The sequence below is a fragment of the Lissotriton helveticus genome, chromosome 5_1, assembly GCF_964261635.1.
Source record: "Lissotriton helveticus chromosome 5_1, aLisHel1.1, whole genome shotgun sequence".
In the NCBI taxonomy this organism is placed as follows: Eukaryota; Metazoa; Chordata; class Amphibia; order Caudata; family Salamandridae; genus Lissotriton; species Lissotriton helveticus.
In genome coordinates, this window is record NC_136065.1 from 2,072,507,699 (window position 1) to 2,072,526,382 (window position 18,684).

Below are 18,684 nucleotides of genomic sequence, written 5' to 3' on the forward strand. Positions count from 1 at the left end.
TGCGTCCGTCCGCGACCCCAGAGGATAAGGGAACGTCCGCATGGGCTGCGGCGTTCCCTCAAGTGCCATTAGGATGTGACCGCCACCCTGGCGGTCACATCCTGGATATTTAACATTGCGGCGGGTGCTGCTTCAAGCAGCACCCGCCGCAATGTTAAAAGTGCATGTTTAACATTTACATGCACAAAGCGGCAGGCACCGCGCGGTGCCTGCCGCTTTGTGCATGTAAATACTGGGGGGTACCATAGGTACCCCCCATGTGCACCCCCCACTGCCAACACCCTGGGGGCCCGCAACGGGCCCCCAAAATCAAAGGTACACATGCTTTTCCACGGCGGAAAAACCGCCGCGGAAAAGCATGTTTACAAATGCTTCCTAATTTGGCTGGCGGTGTCTGATAGACACTGCCAGCCAAATGAGAGCTTTTCCGCCGCGGTTGTAATCCGACCGCGGCGGAAAAGCAGCGGACAGAAACCAAGACCCACCAGCCATCGTAATGCGGCGGTGGGTCTTTGGTGACTCCGCAGAGGATTTTCCGCCTCCTCCGGGCCGGAGGTGGCTTCCGCCGGCCCGGAGGAGGCGGAAAATCCTCCATCATAATGAGGCCCTATGTACTGCACTTTCCCCATTTTAACGGCCTTCCCTCTCCGGTACTCCCATCCTCTCTACCCCAGTGCTCTCTTCCACAGCCCCCCTTGTGAGCTGTCACCCTTTTCTGTGCCCTCCTCCTGCCTTAGTGTTCTTTTCCCACTCCTGCCCGCCCACCTCACGCTCACCCAGCTCTTGAAGCGGCCAATGAGCAAAATGCTCCACCCACTAGCAATAATTCCTTCCACTTCTCTAAGGTCACTAGATATTTAATTTAACTACAGCCAACTCTTTGTGGAAGGAGAATAAATGTAAATAAAACATTTGTAAAACCTACATGTTGAACTGTTGTCTCTAGAAGGGTGGGTGGACTGGGGAATCACGAGTCACCTGGGCAGGGTATGGTACAGCTCTCTTTAAATATTGTCGGATGATGATGGGAGGCACCTATTAGCGGGGGAGGTTACTGAATGAGGGATTGCAGCTGTAATTTCAGCCACGCCTTTTAACAAAGCACTGGTGATGGATGGCTTCCCTGCTGAGTTCTATTAATTCAACAAATCTGTGCTGGGACCACAGCTTTGCCAAGTCTTCAAAGAGGCAGAAACTATGAACGGACTTCACACTGAATTTAACAGGGTTCTCATTAGCCTCACTTTAGAAGCCCAATAAAGACCTGATGCAATGTGCGAACTACCGCCCAATATCCTTAATCAATACGGACATAAAAATATTGGCCACAGTACAAGCCACCAGATTAACCCGTTAAGTGCGGCGCACGTCCAGCGGACGTCGCATGCACTACCTCGGTAGTGCTGCGCACGTCCGATGAACGTCGCGGCCCCGCCTGCGCAATAGAACGTTCTGCACCAGCGCGGGACGTTCAGCGCAGCGGAGGGGTTAAACAAAGTCCTTCCAAGTCTTATACATGACTCAAGTTGGTTTTGTCCCCAGTCGCTCCTACAGGTATCACCTATGACTTTTATCAAATGTCCTCTGGAAAGTAAAAGATGACATGGATGACAAGATGTTAGTGTCCTTAGATGCAGAAAAAGTATTTGATAGAGTTGAATGGGAGTATCTGTTCAGGAAGCAGAGGCGAGTTCTCACAGGCCTGGGATTCCTTGACAAGGTACACTGGCTCTACCCTAATCTTACCACACAAGTTGACTGCTGAGGACCTATGTCGCAGCCCTTTTCATATCTATGGGGACGAGGCAGGGATGTCTGCTTTCCCAACACGTATTTCTTATAGAAGTAGAACCATTCGCTGTGGCTTTCCAACAGTTTGAGTAGATATTGGGCATATATGCGTCTGCTGGTCACATTAAGCTGATGGCATCACCCTCACTCTCAGCGACCCTGAAGTCTTCATTCCCCAACTAATGTCCCTGATTTCGGAGTTCTCAACTTCTCTGGTAATAAGATCAACTGCTCAAGCATTAAAGGCCAGAGCCAAAGGCATTTATTATTGACTCATTATACTCATTAGTGGAGAGGTGTGGCTCACTGGCTAGAGGCAGCAGACCTGTAAGCAGAGAACGGCCCGGGACCAGGGTTCAATTCCCGACGCGGCAGGGTCTTGGACCAGGGTCAACGGACTCGATAATTCTCGCCTCAGTGCCTACTCTAACCAGGGAACACACTCGGTAACTCTGGGCATTAAGCTTGCCTCATCTCTACAACGGCCCCCCACAGACGCCAGGGATGCCTGGTTTCACCCTGGAGATACCCAGAAAGGGAGCATCTCACAGGGAAAACCAGGACGGGTTCCCCAGCGGTCTACAGCGCCAGGACACTCAGGTAGAGTAACAGTGCGCTTTACAAGTATCCCACATTTACTCTTGTAATGTTAGTCGGGAGGCAACGAGGCACTGGCAGGCCTGTCATGGCGCTGAATACACCGATGACGACTGGTCGGATGTGCTCGATAACCATGACAGGACACTGAGAGGAGTGCAATTGAAGTTTTCTAATTTTAAACACTCATACACCTTGGCTTGCACACTGAGTCACAACTAGGTGACAAGGTTAATTGGGGGGGGGGGGGGCGAGGGGACTGCACCTCTGTGCCGGTGTATGCTGCCTTAACTTGACGTAATAAACATTACTTTATCATCTCTGCTGATAAAGCCCTTGGCTTGCTGTGGAAGGAGGGAGGATCAGTGATCATATGTAGGGATGCAGAGGGCCAGCCTTGGAGGCGTTGATGCAGCCACCCGATTAGGAATTTTTGCATTACAAAGATGTCTAGTCTGTTACTGGGGGAGGTGGGACCAGTCCTGGAGGCTTTGATGCAGCCGGCAGATTATGCATTTACTGCATTAGAAGAGTGCTAGTCTGTACCTGGAACCAGACCTGGAGGCTTTGCTACAACCAGCTAACCATGCATTTACCACTGCATCACTAGGATGGCGGGTCTGTCCTGGTGGTGGGAGCTGAGGGAGGAGATGGGACCAGTCCTGGAGGCTTTGATACAACCAGCTAACCATGCATTTACCACTGGATCACAAGGATGTACTGGTGGCGGGAGCTGAGGGAGGAGATGGGACCAGTCCTGGAGGCTTTGATACAACCAGCTAACCATGCATTTACCACTGGATCACAAGGATGACGGTTCTGTCCTGGTGGTGGGAGCTGAGGGAGGAGAGGGGACCAGTCCTGGAGGCTTTAATACAACCAGCTAACCATGCATTTACCACTGCATCACAAGGATGTACTGGTGGCGGGAGGTGAGGGAGGAGATGGGACAAGTCCTGGAGTCTTTGCTCCAACCAGCTAACCATGCATTTACCACTGCATCACTAGGATGACGGGTCTGTCCTGGTGGCGGGAGGTGAGGGTGGAGATGTGACCAGTCCTGGAGGCTTTGATACAACCAGCTAACCATGCATTTACCACTGCATCACAAGGATGTACTGGTGGCGGGAGGTGAGGGAGGAGATGGGACCAGTCCTGGAGGCTTTGATACAACCAGCTAACCATGCATTTACCACTGCATCACTAGGATGGCGGGTCTGTCCTGGTGGTGGGAGCTGAGGGAGGAGATGGGACCAGTCCTGGAGGCTTTGATACAACCAGCTAACCATGCATTTACCACTGGATCACAAGGATGACGGTTCTGTCCTGGTGGCGGGAGCTGAGGGAGGAGAGGGGACCAGTCCTGGAGGCTTTAATACAACCAGCTAACCATGCATTTACCACTGCATCACAAGGATGTACTGGTGGCGGGAGGTGAGGGAGGAGATGGGACAAGTCCTGGAGTCTTTGCTCCAACCAGCTAACCATGCATTTACCACTGCATCACTAGGATGACGGGTCTGTCCTGGTGGCGGGAGGTGAGGGTGGAGATGTGACCAGTCCTGGAGGCTTTGATACAACCAGCTAACCATGCATTTACCACTGCATCACAAGGATGTACTGGTGGCGGGAGGTGAGGGAGGAGATGGGACCAGTCCTGGAGGCTTTGATACAACCAGCTAACCATGCATTTACCACTGCATCACTAGGATGGCGGGTCTGTCCTGGTGGTGGGAGCTGAGGGAGGAGATGGACCAGTCCTGGAGGCTTTGATGCAACTGGTCGACAATGAATATTTTGCATTACAAAGATGTCTAGTCTGTCCCCGGGGGGAGCTGGGCCAGCGCTAAAAGCTTTGATGCAGCTGCTCATCATGCATTTATTGCATTTGAAAAATGTCTAATGTGTTCTTGGAGTAGGTGGTACTAGTCCTGGAGGCTTTGATGCGACTGTCTAAGCATGCGTTTATTGCATATGTCATGTGTCAAGCCTTTACTGCATTAGAAGGTTGACTAGTCGACCGACCATATGTGTGCTGTATAAGAGGGGTAGCTATTCTGGCCTTTGGGCAGGTGGGGCTATCGATAGAGGCTTTGATACAGCCATCTAGTCAGACATTTACTGCATAAGAGGGATGTCGAGTCTGTCCCTGAGAAAGGTGGGACAGCCCTGGAAGCTTTGATGCTGACGGCCAATCATGCATTAGAATGGTGACTAGTCTGCCCATGTGTGAAGTGGAAGAGCTGGTTTTGTTGTCCATTTTTTCCTCTGTTCACTCACACTCATCTTGCTTTATCCCTAGGAAACAGTCCAAGTATCACCGCAGAATCATGCTTGAACAAAACACTTTGCGGCACTACCAGTAACAAGACTCAAGACTTGGGACTGGGGAACCTCAACTACAACGTCAAGTACACCTGCTGCGATGGAGACTTGTGCAACAGTGGGAACATGTTCACATTCACCTTGCTCTCTGGCATTTCTGCACTGGTGGTCATGTTTCTGAACATCTGAGACCATGGAGGGAGCCTCAGAGGGAGGAGGGTGGTTTTCAGGGCGTGTTGGGCAGGGGCGGGGGTATTATATACCTTCATAAAGCATGCAGGTTTGATGTTATAACATGTTACTTGCTAGGAGTCATCAAGACAGTTTATAAATGGTATAATGATTTGCTAAAATGCACATGAAGGGGAGTTTCAGCCTAGAAAGACCTTCAAATCACCCATCTTAGATCTCAAAGTTGTTGAGTAATAAAGGATGCATGTAAGCCCTGGTCGACGCACAACCATATATGTCTAAGGCATGGTCTTCAAGGTCCAATTAACATATCTATTAACTATTCACTGTAAGTATTCCCCAGCTCTGGCCACCCCCACCCTATCCAAACACAATCATAAACAGTCATGAGCAAAGCTGGTCTGAGCCCAGTATAGAACTGTAAACAATCAGGCAGACACTCTCTCCGGCTGTAGCCCGCTCAATGATGCACGACAAGCCATCTGTGGGCTTTGTCCTTAAAGTCAAGTTCTGTTTACGAAGTCCTACATCTCCAACAATCAACAACAGCAATCATTTTAAAATTGTGCTTTGTTTGATGATATCTGCTTGGGTTTTGAGACCTATTGTGACATCAATCACTGGATGGCCCCTTTAAGATGTGGTAGGATCCAACTGAAGTGGAAGAGTCCATTGGCAGGGGTTCCTCAGGGCTGAGTCCCCACTGATCATAATGTTCTAGAAGCCTGAAAAGATTGAAAGGGAGCAGGCCTAGCACACAATTTTATCTTGGAGAGTTTTCCACCACTTGGAATACATTTCCATTTCCAAGCCTGTCACAGAACCAACACCGGTCTCCATCTGAAAGCTTTGAAATTTGCTGCCAAACCTCAGTCCTCTGCTTAGCTTACGCTCTATAATTTTCCCCAGGCATGTACCCCAGCCCCATCTAACCTCTATAATTGTTCTTCTGGATAATGTTAGCCCATTTCCCATACTCCTAGCAAACTGGAAAATGAATTGTAAATAATTTTCAAGATGCTTTTATTTTTGGGGGAGTTTCTTTTGTTCTAATGCCTAGATTCTGTTTAGTCCAAGGTTCTCTATGCATATTCTAGCTAACTGATGTAATTATTCGTTTTTATAATAAATTAAATCTGTTTTATTGTGGGCAGGAAGGGATTTCCCTTTATGTTAGCGCAGTCAGTGTATGCTCATACAAGTAGCTGTGGTGGGTCTGGAGTGCATTGTTCGCGAGCCGGTGGGTTAGCCACAGCATTGCTGACAGCATGTTGGAACAGCACTTTGAAGGACCCCTTGATGGGTCTTGTACTAGGGGTAGAGTTAAGTCCCAATTAGGGAGGAAGATGTTACAAATTGTAAAGAAGGTCTAGATGTTTTTTTATACCTGTACATCTTTTTGTATTGTAACTCCTGACTGCTACAACTCTTATAATAAAGTAAAACGTTTAGAGAACACTTTGTTGTGACAACTTTCTGTTATACAGTGCAGTTCTTGTATGCTCTAAGCATAGAACCTTTACTTGGTACCAACTAATGTATGCATGCAGTATTATTCCAAGTGGGGTAAGTGGATGCCTGGTCAGCTGTGAAGGAACCACTCGCTGTTGAAGTTTGTCATAAATACTACTATCCTGCCAGTAACGCGTACATGGTTATTTACAACAATTTGGCTATGAGCTGGCCAGGAAACAGAGCAGCACATCAAGGTGGCTGTAGAGGATCCATGCATGTGGTGAGAGTGAGCAGTGACTGCAGTGTGACAGTGAACAGGTACTTCTGTTGACCTCAGAGGCACCCTTTGGGAGGTTTGTCACCTTCATCTTGTTCATTGACTGCTTCGGGTGAGAGTTTTGGAGAATATGCAGTGACATGTTTCCCGCAAACCAACAGCTAAACACAAGAGCTGCCATCGTACAACGTTCCAATCCACCGGCACACTGTCTCTGAGCATGGAGTGGCCCATCCAGTGGCGTGTGTGTTAAAGAGTATTGCAAAGTATGCCACCCAGCGTAGCAGCCATATTGGATTAGGTTGCACGTGTATATGGTGATATGCACACATGAGGTTGTACCAGAATGTACAGAGCGTGTACTTCCCTAAGGGAAAAGTAACTAGGGCCCGATTCACAGAACTACCTTAAAACAAAATCCTAAACTTACTACTTTTGGTATTCACAGAAGTTAGGATTTTGTCTTAAGTTTGTCTTAAGACAAACTTAAGACAGACTTAAGACAAAATCCTAACTTAAGTCGGTCTTAAGTCTGTCTTAAGTCTGTCTTAAGTTTGTCTTAAGACAAACTTAAGTCAAAATCCTAACTTCTGTGAATACCAAAAGTAGTAAGTTTAGGATTTTGTCTTGAGTTAGTTCTGTGAATCTGGCCCATTGTGAGTAAAGTGACCCTCACACCTACTTCTACTTACCCTTAAGGTATCATTCCATTTCCTGGTGGAGAACAAGTGCATACAGTGATGTGAACACCTTATTTACTTTCACAGCGATCTGCACTCCTCATTATTTTTCAGATTCACACACAGATGTGGATCTATTTTGAATGCATATGCATACACGGTTAGTCGCACACCTTGACAATACTTATTTTGGTAATAGTCCTTTTAAGTTTTGTCACTTACACCTTAATTGTTGTTTAACATTTATGTTGTTTCCATTACTCCATGTAATAGAATCTTCCCATCCAGCTATCGTTAGTCCACCATTACTTCTTTCTCAGCCTGGTCCACCAGCTTTGATTAAATGGGAAGGTTAAGTGAACATGTTTGACAAGTAGGGATGGGTGGAAGTAGTGGAATTTCACTCTGAGGAATTCTACAGAGTTACATAAAAACTCAGCGAGATTCAGCGAAATTTCACCAACGGGTAGAAAATATGTAGCCCGTGCTGCAATTTACAGCACCATGGGCCCAATGTAGGTAAATGGCATTTACCGATTCGTAAATACCGAATTTTACCGATTCGGTATTTACAAATCGGTAAATGCTATGTAGGTATTTTTACAGATTTTTTTACAGAATCTGTAACATTTGGTAATTACCGAATCAGTATTTACCGATTCGGTAATTACCATTGATTCCTATGGGCCTTGAGGCCCATAGGAACCAATGTCAATTACCGAATCGGTAAATACCGATTCAGTAAAATTACCGAATTTACAAGGGGTACAGGGTGTCACTTTGACACCCTGTTGAACCTCTGATTCAGGCTTGTCTGCCATGTAACACACATACATGCCCTCAGGGCCCTCAGGGCATGTATGTGTGCCACATGGCACAGGTGTACATGCACAGATGTGCATGTACACAGGAATTCGTTATTTACCATGCAATAGTATTACATGGTAAATAACGAATTCTTAGGGGCCTGTGGCACTGTTTCCAGTGCCACCTACATGTAGATTTACCGATTCAGTAAATTTACCGATTCGGTATTTTACAGAAACGGTAAATTTACCGAATCGGTAAATTTACCGATTCTGTACAATATAGGCCCCCTACATTTCAATCACCAAATACCGGTCGGTAACGGCCGAAATCTGCCGTTACCGACCGTTATTTGGTGACCTACATCTGGCCCCATGTGTTGTGCAAAAGCTCACAGTCATTCGAGCTGATTTTGCTGCTGCTCAAGTAGAAAATCTACTTTAGAAGCAGCAAATCTGCCTGAACGGCAGCCCTCTGACTGTGAACGCTTGTGAACACTGGCAACCGCTCACATTAGAAAATCACACTAGGGGACACCAAATCTCGCTCGTACGTGGTGATTGGCAGAATTTGAGCAGAACTCCGATTTAAAAAGTAAAGTGGAGTAGCAACAATTCTACCAATTCGAGGGCCAGAGCAAAACACTTTGCCCCCCCCTATTGATAATTCCATTTAAGCTTTAGACGAACAGAGCCTTTGCCTTTCAAAGGTAAAAGCACTGTTATTGAGTGAAACAGGCAAACAGAGTCAATGCACCTTTAAGTATTTATCAGTTGCATTGGAACCAGATGTTCAACCCATCCAAGGTAAATTTAAAGAGGCCAGGTGGAGATTAGGAATTAGATTTGACCATCCAGCTATCATTACTCCTTCATTACTTCTTTCTCAGCCTGGTCCACCACCTTTGATAAAAATGTGAAGATTAAGTGGGCATGTTTGATAAGTAGGGGTGGATGGAAGTTGTGGAGTTTCACTCAGAGGAATTCTACAGAGTTTAAAGAGGCCAGACAGAGATTAGGAAGTAGATAGATAGGCCTAATAGATCAGTCTGGATATGTTGAGGTATACATTTTACACTCAGCCACAGTATGTTGAAGATTATGTTGATGAATATTTTTCGAGGTTGAGAGAACTCTCAACAAAATGTCAATTTGGTGCCATGATGGATGAACTAATCTGTGATCAACTCCTTGTGTAATGAGTAAGAAAATTCAGGAGAGACTACAGGACACCAAGAATCCCTCTCTCAAAGATGCAATTGATAGTACCAATGTCTAGGAACAATCTGATGTATTTATGAAATTGAAAAGAAAAAACAATATAGTACTGCCATATCAGTGACTGATGATAATGATAACACAGGTGTTGTAGTAAGAGTTGTATTGAAATTGTCTAACCATTTCATAAAGAACAGAGTGTCACCAAAGCAAGTTAATAGAAGTTGAAATCGGTGTGGTAGCGCATATCCACATGCGTAACAAAACTCATGGGGACCCCCCTGCAAAGTACATGGATGTAACCCCTCCATACTCACTCAGGAGCTCTCAGGCCATGGTACTGTGCTGAGAGGCGCCTTGAAGCTTAGGCCCTCCCACACACTGTGAGTTGTAGGTGCCTTTGTTACGTCACTGCTCATTACATGGATCACACTCAAAATCTTGTTTTGCTTTAAACAAAGGATGCAGAAGATGCAGTTGTTTTGACCATTTTGCAAGAATGCACAAAGGTGGGGTTAACAATAAGGTGGAAGTGATGTTGGAAGATCCCCTATTACTGTTTTGGTCAATGGAGTTTTGAGTTTGGGAAGTGAATTCAAGGGGTAATGGAGGTAAAATAAACCAAAAGCTAATTTCGTAGTTGATAACCATGAAATTCAACTATTGGTTCATTCTGAGTCTATGTATACAATTATACCCCCAAACAATGTTTGAGGATGAGTGGCCTGGTATGTCATTAGAACTGAAAGATATATGTCCAGGTGGTTATCAAAAAGAAACTATTGATATTATTGGTCATCTGCATGCTCACATTTCATTTGAGAAGCAGCACATTGTGGGGAAGGCATGTGTGGCTGAACACAGGATTCCAATACTTGGGTGGATGCACCAGTATGACTTACATACCATCATCAACGCCACGACCCCCAATCAAATTATGGTTGTAGAAGATGTTTCTGTAGATGACATTTTGAAAAAGGTGAAGGGTGTGTTTGATGACAAACATGGATAACCCAAAGGGTTAATCATACTTAGGCCTGATGGTGTACACGCTCAGCATAAAGTGAGAAGAGCACCCATAGTGGTTCACAGTGAAGTAAAGAAAATGTTAAATTAAATACTTGAGAAGGAGTTCACTGAACTGCTGGAACATTCATGTTGGATTTCTCCTGTAGTCCTCAAGGAGAAGGCTGATGGCTGTTTGAGATTTTGTGTAGATTTCAGATCATTAAACCAAAGTATTGTGATAGATACTTTCTCATTACACAATGGAAATTAATTGGTGTTGTTGCTGAAGGGTGGTAAGACCTAGCAGCTGTATGGGGTGCAGAGTGCTGTCTAACTTACCTGTGAGGGACACAATTTCTGTTACCCACAGATCACAAAATATTGGCAAATGTATTGCTCCCTGGTGGGGCAGGTAAAGGTCCAGCAAGAAATGCAACACTTGCTGCTAGAGTACAGGAATATTGCTATGAATTGAACATATTCAATGATGGAAACTGTTCAATCAGACTTTATCAAGGTTACGGCTGATAGCGGATAGACCAGCCATCAGAGCTAAAGCAAGTTAGAGAACTGTAGCTTCAATTCAGGATGCAGTTATGGGGTGGGGGGGAGGAGTATGAAGGTGTTTTTATGGCAGAGGAGTGGGTACATGAAATGAATCGAGATACTGCTTTAAAGGTCATTAATATCTGGGAACATGAGAGAGTGTTGTGTTTCACTTTCAGTAAGACCTTTTATTAAGATTTTAGATTAAATCTGTGGGAAGAATTTGATACTGAGAAGAGAACGATTTATACCACTTTCTGGATTGTGGACTAAACTTATTTCTACGGCCCACGAAGAACATTTAGGACAAAGTTTGACTAAAAAGTGACTCCGGGCTCAGTTGTGCTGGCCAGATTTAGATGAACAGGTGACTTCTTGGTTAAAAAAATGTGTATTGTCTAAGGAGGGTGAAAACACGTAGAATAATTGTACAGTCCTCTGAAAGTCATTTTGTTAATCCAGTCAAACCATGACACAGTGTATGTTCATACTTAATTGGTTGAATGAATGAACTCAAAGGAGAGTTTAGGTTTGTGTTGGCTGGGGTTGATGTTCATTGTAATTGGTTTTGCATCAAGTTTTTGAAGGAAATCGCTACTGTGGTCATCATTCATAATTGGAACAGAATTTCTTGGAAGGATCTCCTTCAATATTAATAACGGATAATGGTACCCTGCTTACCTCCAGTGAAATGTAAACCTTTTTGTCCTCTTTCAGAATTATAGTTCATCGCACCTCACTGTACGTTGCACAAATCAATGGTATAGTGGAGCATGCCAACCATTCAGTAAAAGGTACCATTTAAATGGCATGTACTGATGGACATGATGTTGGACAACTGGTGCATGACATTGCTTGGACATTTTGTACCATTTAACATGAAGCTACCCAGAAATCTCCTTTTGAAGTGATGCCAGGAGGGTATCCAGGAATCACACTAATTCTGTCAAGGTTGAACGAGTGAGTACAGGAATGTGATAAATCAGACCAGCTCTTGGAGTGCAATCATGCTAGGAGAAATGCTGCTGTGAGAGTTGGTGATTGGGTAGACATGAACTCTGGTAGAGTGAAGTTAGGGTTATCAAAATGTGTAGCTGCATTCGAATCAAACAAGGTCCTCAATACTATGTAGTATTAGTTAATGGGGAGCAGTGGAATCTCAGGAGAGTCACCATATATCAAAGAGGTGGTGAGTGCAAGAAAAGAGTAAGAAAGGTAGGTAGAATCATTGGGATGAATGATGAAGTGTTTGAGTGGAAGCTTATTGAGTTTATCCTTAGTGGGGGAGGGTGGAGATTCAGACAACAGAAGTAGGGTAGAAAGTATTCCTCCTCCAAGGACTGCGGAGGAAAGGTGTCAAAGGGATTAACAACAACCCAGCTATTGTTGGCACTGTGTTAGTTGAGATGTTTACCTTTCTGTTCCCTTTTCATCTTTCTTTGTTAATAAAGTGTAATTCTTGTATTCTTTAAGCACAGAGCCCTTATTAGGTTTCAAATGGTGTATTCATAAGGTAACAATCCAAGCTGTGTCAGGTGATACCTGGCTAGCTGGGAAGGAACAACGTTCGTGTTGAGGCGTGTAGTAAATAGTACTATTCCGCTGGTAACGCGTACCTGGTTATTTACAACTCTTTCCTCCATGTGTGCAGCTCATTCAGTCCAGTTGAATGCAGAGGGTCTTTACAATAAGGATCTGAAGCTGGTAAGGAGGTATGTCGATTGTGCATGGGCTGCAGAGATCTGCATGCAAAGGCTTGGTTCCTAGCAGGGCAAATCTTGCATTTTATCCTCCCAGGAAGATCAAAAGAAAAAGGTAAGTTGGGTTATGTCTGTGCTAAGAGGCAATTCAGTAAATATCCACTTCACATAGGGCTTACTCGAGTACCACATGCTGGAGTCAAATTGCCATTCACTCTGACACAGCCAAGCAATCTACATGCCTATCTAAGTCTGACTATCTAGTTATTGATCATGTTGTCTGGTTGTCTCTGGTTGTGTGTCTGTCTCTCTCGGATGACAAGCCGACATGACCATTAATCACTTCTCACTTGACTTATGCAATATTATTAAAATGTTCCCTGCCAAAAATTAAATATTGCTGTTTGTTGACGCCATCTGGTGTAGCAGCAATGTAATTTAGAAGCCTTTTGCAGCAATGTAGCACACTCTTGTGTACTCCTGTAGTGCTTCCTTAAATCAACGGTCCAGGAAGGTCTTTAAACTCAGGTATAGTGAATGTGTCTCTACCATAACAGGGGGAACATCCTTTACAACGCAACTTTTAAAACGAAGTGCCTTTACGACGCAACCATTACAATGCAACTTTTACAATGACTTGCGCTGGGGGGCGCTCTAGGATAGGGAATAGTTTCCAACACCTTCCCTACTATCCACGGGGACTGGAGTTGGAATAGTAAATTAAACTATTCACTATCCAGAGCCCCCAACACAAGTCGTTGTAACGACTTGCACTGTAAAACATGCGTCGTAAAGGCATGCGTTGTAATAGCATGCGTTGTAACGTCATACATCCCCATAACAGGCAAGTAACCCTGCATAAGTTTGACACTTTCATCTAATTATAGTTTTTCTGTCAACTTTACCTTGTGTTGTGGGACTTCAGCTGCAGCCATATTGGAGCATGCCATGCAAACATTGCTCAAGATGGTAAGAAAATTAAAAAATCATATATGGCATAGTAGTGTTTGGAAAAGGTGTTGATGGTAATTTACGTGTATGGTATTTCTAAAGCCCAAACTTAGCCAAAAGCCAACAGAACACTAAATAGGATCAAAGACAAGCATAAAGTCATTGAGTGATAGGAGAGTTACTGGGTTATGTGTGGTTAAGGCATTGTGATGCAGTGTTCTTTAAAGAGGGGAGGCAATGTAAGAAAAACATGCATTGGCAAAGCAAATAGGTCTGCCTTCGGGACTTGGGACTTTCCTCAGGCCTTGAGTGAGACATACTGCAGGATGTAGGATTTCCTTTAGGGGTGCCGTTAGTGTGGACTCTTCAAGACCGTGGAGAAGGGAGTAATCATCATTGAGATACAGATGTACGAGGGTTGCCGAGCAGTACTGAAGTCGCTTTCTGGAAGTAAGGGTTTGACTTCCTTAAGAAGAGAGAGCTGTACCAGGCTATCTTTTTTTATTTGTCAATGTGTTCTCTGAGTGGAGGGTGGTATACAGGGTAAATCCAAGTGACTTGCCATTCATTGAAAGTTGGGGTTCGAAGCCATGAAGGTGCATGTCATTGAGTCAGGTCTGTAATGTTTCTTCTTTATTGTTCTTGGCAAACAACGGCAATTCTATCTTGGTTTGGTTGGGCATCAGGTAGGTGCTGCAGCCAGGTCTGGATGATGTGCAGGCTGTGTTTGAGGAGTTGGATGTCTGAAGCAGAATAGACATTCAAGTAGAGTAGTGTATCATCAGCATATTGGTGAATCTTTGTTTTTAACCTCTTTTAAAATTTAGTTTTGAATAACGCACAGCATTTCGAATCACGATAAATAAAAATGCTTCTATAGTAGTCAAGTTTATTTATCTCAAAAGTTATTCCAATGTCAGTGTGGGTTAGCTTCATGGTAAAGATTACTTGTCCTTTCCTTCTGCTCCTTAACTCCTCTTCTGGGCTCCTCTTACTTTGTCTGGTAGACCTCTCCTAATGAGTATCCGTCTGTGTGTCCCAGCACCTCCATATGTGCCATTCCCATATCAAGCCCTTGGTATGCTCTACAGACTCACCCAGATGTTGATAGATTTATCCAGATAACCTCTTAGCTCCATGCATTCAATCATGCTTTTTGTCCATGTCTGTATTGTGTGGGACTTTGCATTCCCTCACCTTTTAGTGATATCTTGTTTTGCAACTTTGAATCCCAGCAAGCAGAATAACAGCTACCACCCGGGAAGACCTACATACATCACAGGATTCTTAGCTTCATATATTGTGGCAATTGGAACTGGGGCCACGACTGCCTCCGCAATCTCTGCTGATATCAACGTCCAGAAGTTTTAGATCAGCAGGCACTGCCAGATTGTATGGAAGAAGGTCCCCTCCACCCTCTCACAGCACAGGCGTTGGGCTGATGGGGCCCTTCCCATCTTATCTAGTCATTTCCGTTATAGTAGACTCTGTGAAGCACTTTAAGCTGGAAGAGTCTTAGTCGCGCCTTTATGCTCACTTCACGGAGGTGCTCAGGGCCGCTTCCCAGTCTACATCTTCTATTTGTCCCATGTCTGCCTCCAATTTTCCCCATAATCTCTGAAGGTTATGTGGTCTGCTGTTAATCAGGTGCGAAGTTGAGGTGTGCTGTTGGGTAGTTTCGGCCGGTCTATGCATCACATGTACAAGTGGCCCGCGCTTGGAATAGCCTGCCTTTATCCCTGAGACAGACCACCACCCTCCTGGAGTTTAGAAAGCAGTTAAAAACCTGGTTGTTCCAACAACTACCATAACTCATCACTTGAATCAGTTTTGGCCTGGTAGTCTTTGCTCTTCGTCTCCTCTGTCATAACCCTGGGCAAAGCACTAAGCTATGCTCGCGTAGTTGGCTAAGTTTACGCAACTTCGCACTATTCAAACTGCACATAGCACAGTGCAAACATGCGAAGCATAGCGTAGTGCAGTGGTCATTTTTTGCTTGCTCGTGGTCCTCAACATCAAGTTGGCGACCGCGAGCAAGCAAAATGACATCCTGTCGAGACTTTTTCCTTGTTCGCGGTCAGCAACATCAAGTTGCCTATCACGAGCATGGACAATAAACCTCCCGGCGAGATTCTCAACGCGGGGACGTCAAGTTTCTCATTGCGAGTGGTCACGCATGCTCGCGACCGCTCGCGATGAGAAACTACCAGTCCTCGTTGAGAAAGCTGCAGCTCGAGTTCAAATCTACTCGAGCAGCAGAAAAGTACAGCTCGCACCGTGAAAGATGCCGTTTTCAATGACTGCACAGTGCTGGATGCTTTTCCGCACAGTGCAATCATTGAAAACGACATCTTGCACAGTGCGAACATGCTACTACGCAGTTCGCGTAGTGCTACAAGTAGCTCGCGTAGTGCGAAGTGTACTTTGCGTACCTACGCGTAGCGCTACTTCGCGAACTACGCCCACCCCTATTCTGTCATAGTGCCGGGACACTCTGTCGAGTAGCTGTGCGCTCTATAAATCCTGGATTAACATAACATACCATAACATATGAGGTCCCATGGTTGGAACCCTACTTCCTTGAGACTCAATCCTAACAAGAGGGGGGTGGTTCCAAAGAGCCTATCCTTCCATCTTGTGTACCGTATTGTGGCATCCCAAGTGTCTAGTATGCTTTGGGTAGGGGTTAATAGACCTCTTTTAGTGGCAGGGCGCCTGTAAATATAGTGAACGTACGCCTTGAGTTCCATGTCCTCCCTTTCTCCTTTTGTCACTTTGTTGGTCCACAATGTGAAGCTTCAATCAATTATAAACTGGAGCTGGGCTACTAATAAGCTTGGATATCTGGGAGTGCCAAGCTCCTGTTATACACCATTCTGTGCAGGGCCTGTAAGGCTATTCTAGGCATTAAACCACCCCGGAGCAGTGCACGGCCTCTCTGGCCAAAAAAAGTCACCGGGACTATCACTGGGGTATTCTGCAGAACCCCTCCAGGCTCTTTCTGATAAACCTTATCTGGTCCTCGTTATCTCTTGGCCCAGATATATAAAGCCCATCTAGGATACTCTCAGGGGCTATGGGATGCATTTCAGTTCTGCCCAGTTAGCTATCGGGTATATGGTTGACTTGTCCCAGTTTAACTTTGGCGTTTACAAATCGAGTGTGTGTCTACAGTACAGAGGAAAGCCCAGGGACTCAAGGACACCTGAGGATAATGCTCCATTGCTAAAACATAGATGAATGATTTGTGAATAGTCTGTAACTAATCCAGTACAAAAGCTGCCTTTAAATGGCAGTAAAAGAGATTGGCATTAACATGTTACTTTTTGTATGGGTGAGTTGGTCTGAACTGCAGGTTAAGAAATGGTTTCCCAGACAGACCTTAGTAGTTAGCATAGTGCTGAGTGGTACGAGGCAAAATAATGTCCCCCTAAATAATGCGTAAGGGCTGGCCTTGGGCAGATGGGGACTGTGCCACTGATCTGTTCCAGATGAGGTCCATGCCACAACTCCACTCCTGGCCCCTGAAACCCCTAAAAGATATGGGGCACTTATCCAACTTGTGGCTGGCTGAACTCTGACCCACACCTACCCCCATACCCCCAGCACACCAGGAACATTGGAATAATCATCAACAACAAACTGGACATGACCACGCAAGTCAACGCCATCACTGCATCCTGCTTCCACATCCTGAAGATGCTGAGCAAGAGTTCCAAAGCAACACTCGAAAAACGGTCACTCACACCCTACTCACCAGAACATTGAACTATGGGAACACCCTCTATGCCGTGATCACAAAGCAACTCACTAGAAGGCAACAAACCATCCAGAACTCAGCAACAGGACTGATCCTCAACTTCCCATACAGAGCAAGCATCACACCACACCTCAGGGAACTGCACTGGCTCCTGTTACAGAAATGCACCCTATTCAAACTCTGTATACACACATTCAGGGCGCTGCACAACTAAGGCTTCACCTACTGGAGCATTCGCATGTCACTCCAACAACCAACCAGGCACCTCCCTTCTGCATGGCTCCTACTCTCACATATCCCACACATAAACAGAACCAGATCTGGTGGACGGGCGTTCACTTACATCACTCCTAAAGCGTGGAAGGACCTGAACATGGATCAGACTCTCCTCTCTTTTTGAATTCTGCAAGAAGCTGAAGTCCTGAATTTTAATTAACCAGCCTACCGTAAGCAGAGTTAGCCACACACACACGCTTAGTGCCAGGATACCGTTGAGTGTGCGCTTTACAAATGCACATAGCATAACACATTTAGCATTCCCGCCTTACTTACGCAACTCGTCAGACATCAGTAGTTCGGAGAAGGTGAGGCTAAGAAAGAACAAGAACTGAGTGTTCAGGGTGAAGCCTCATAACTTGGCTCGAGGCGCTAGCCTAGCTGGTATTTCTAAGGGAGATCATTTTTGGCCAGGCGTGGCTGGAGAGATGAGACAGTGGTTTTGAGTGGGAGGAGGCTCGTCTACGGTAGGAACCAGTTTGTTAAGTTATATACCAAAGGTAAACAGTTCTCCCGTAAGGCTATCAGGCGTTCCCGGGGATCTGGAGGCACAGGAGGCCGGTCTTTGAAGACAGAGCATTGCTGCCTGGGTTGTACAGCAGGCCCCTCTGTCATGCAGGGGGTCTCAAACTTTCAGAGTTCTGCAACCCTAAAGGGGGCTCCTATTTAGTCCAAGGCCAATGAAAATGTGTGGAATAAATGGAAGACTAAGGGGCGACCCTGAGTCTTATTTGGGCAAGGGGGGCCTAATCATTTTGTGTTATTCCACTGGCCACTGCCACAGTCTCCAGCTCCACCAAGTTAAATATGTCATGCACTTAGGGTGCTTTAGGAGAGAGAGAGTGAAGGAGAGAGAGGGATGTCAAGAGGAGGAGAGGGAGGGAGCAGGGCAGGTTGGAACATTGCACCAGGGCTGCCTTTGGTTCCTAGTCGGATGTACGTTGTTACAACGCATGCTTTTACCACGCATGCTTTTACAACGCTGGTTTTTCAACGCAAGTCGTTACAACGACTTGCGTTGGGGGGTGCTGGATAGTGAATAGTTTAATTTATTATTCCAACTCCAGTCCCCGTGGATAGTAGGGAAGGTGTTGGATAGTAA

The 18,684-nt window shown here is 45.4% G+C and overlaps 1 protein-coding gene across 1 annotated transcript in view; it reads left to right on the forward strand.

Annotated features, from left to right (window-relative positions):
* The window catches only part of LOC144756310 (lymphocyte antigen 6 complex locus protein G6d-like), a 30,140-nt gene extending 23,779 nt beyond the window's left edge, over positions 1–6,361 (forward strand). The window contains exon 3 of the mRNA XM_078646006.1: positions 4,691–6,361. Within this exon, the coding sequence (XP_078502132.1) occupies positions 4,691–4,902 (212 nt within the window). The 3' untranslated portion in view covers positions 4,903–6,361. The remainder of the gene's footprint in view (positions 1–4,690) is intronic.
* Positions 6,362–18,684: the final 12,323 nt, after the last annotated feature.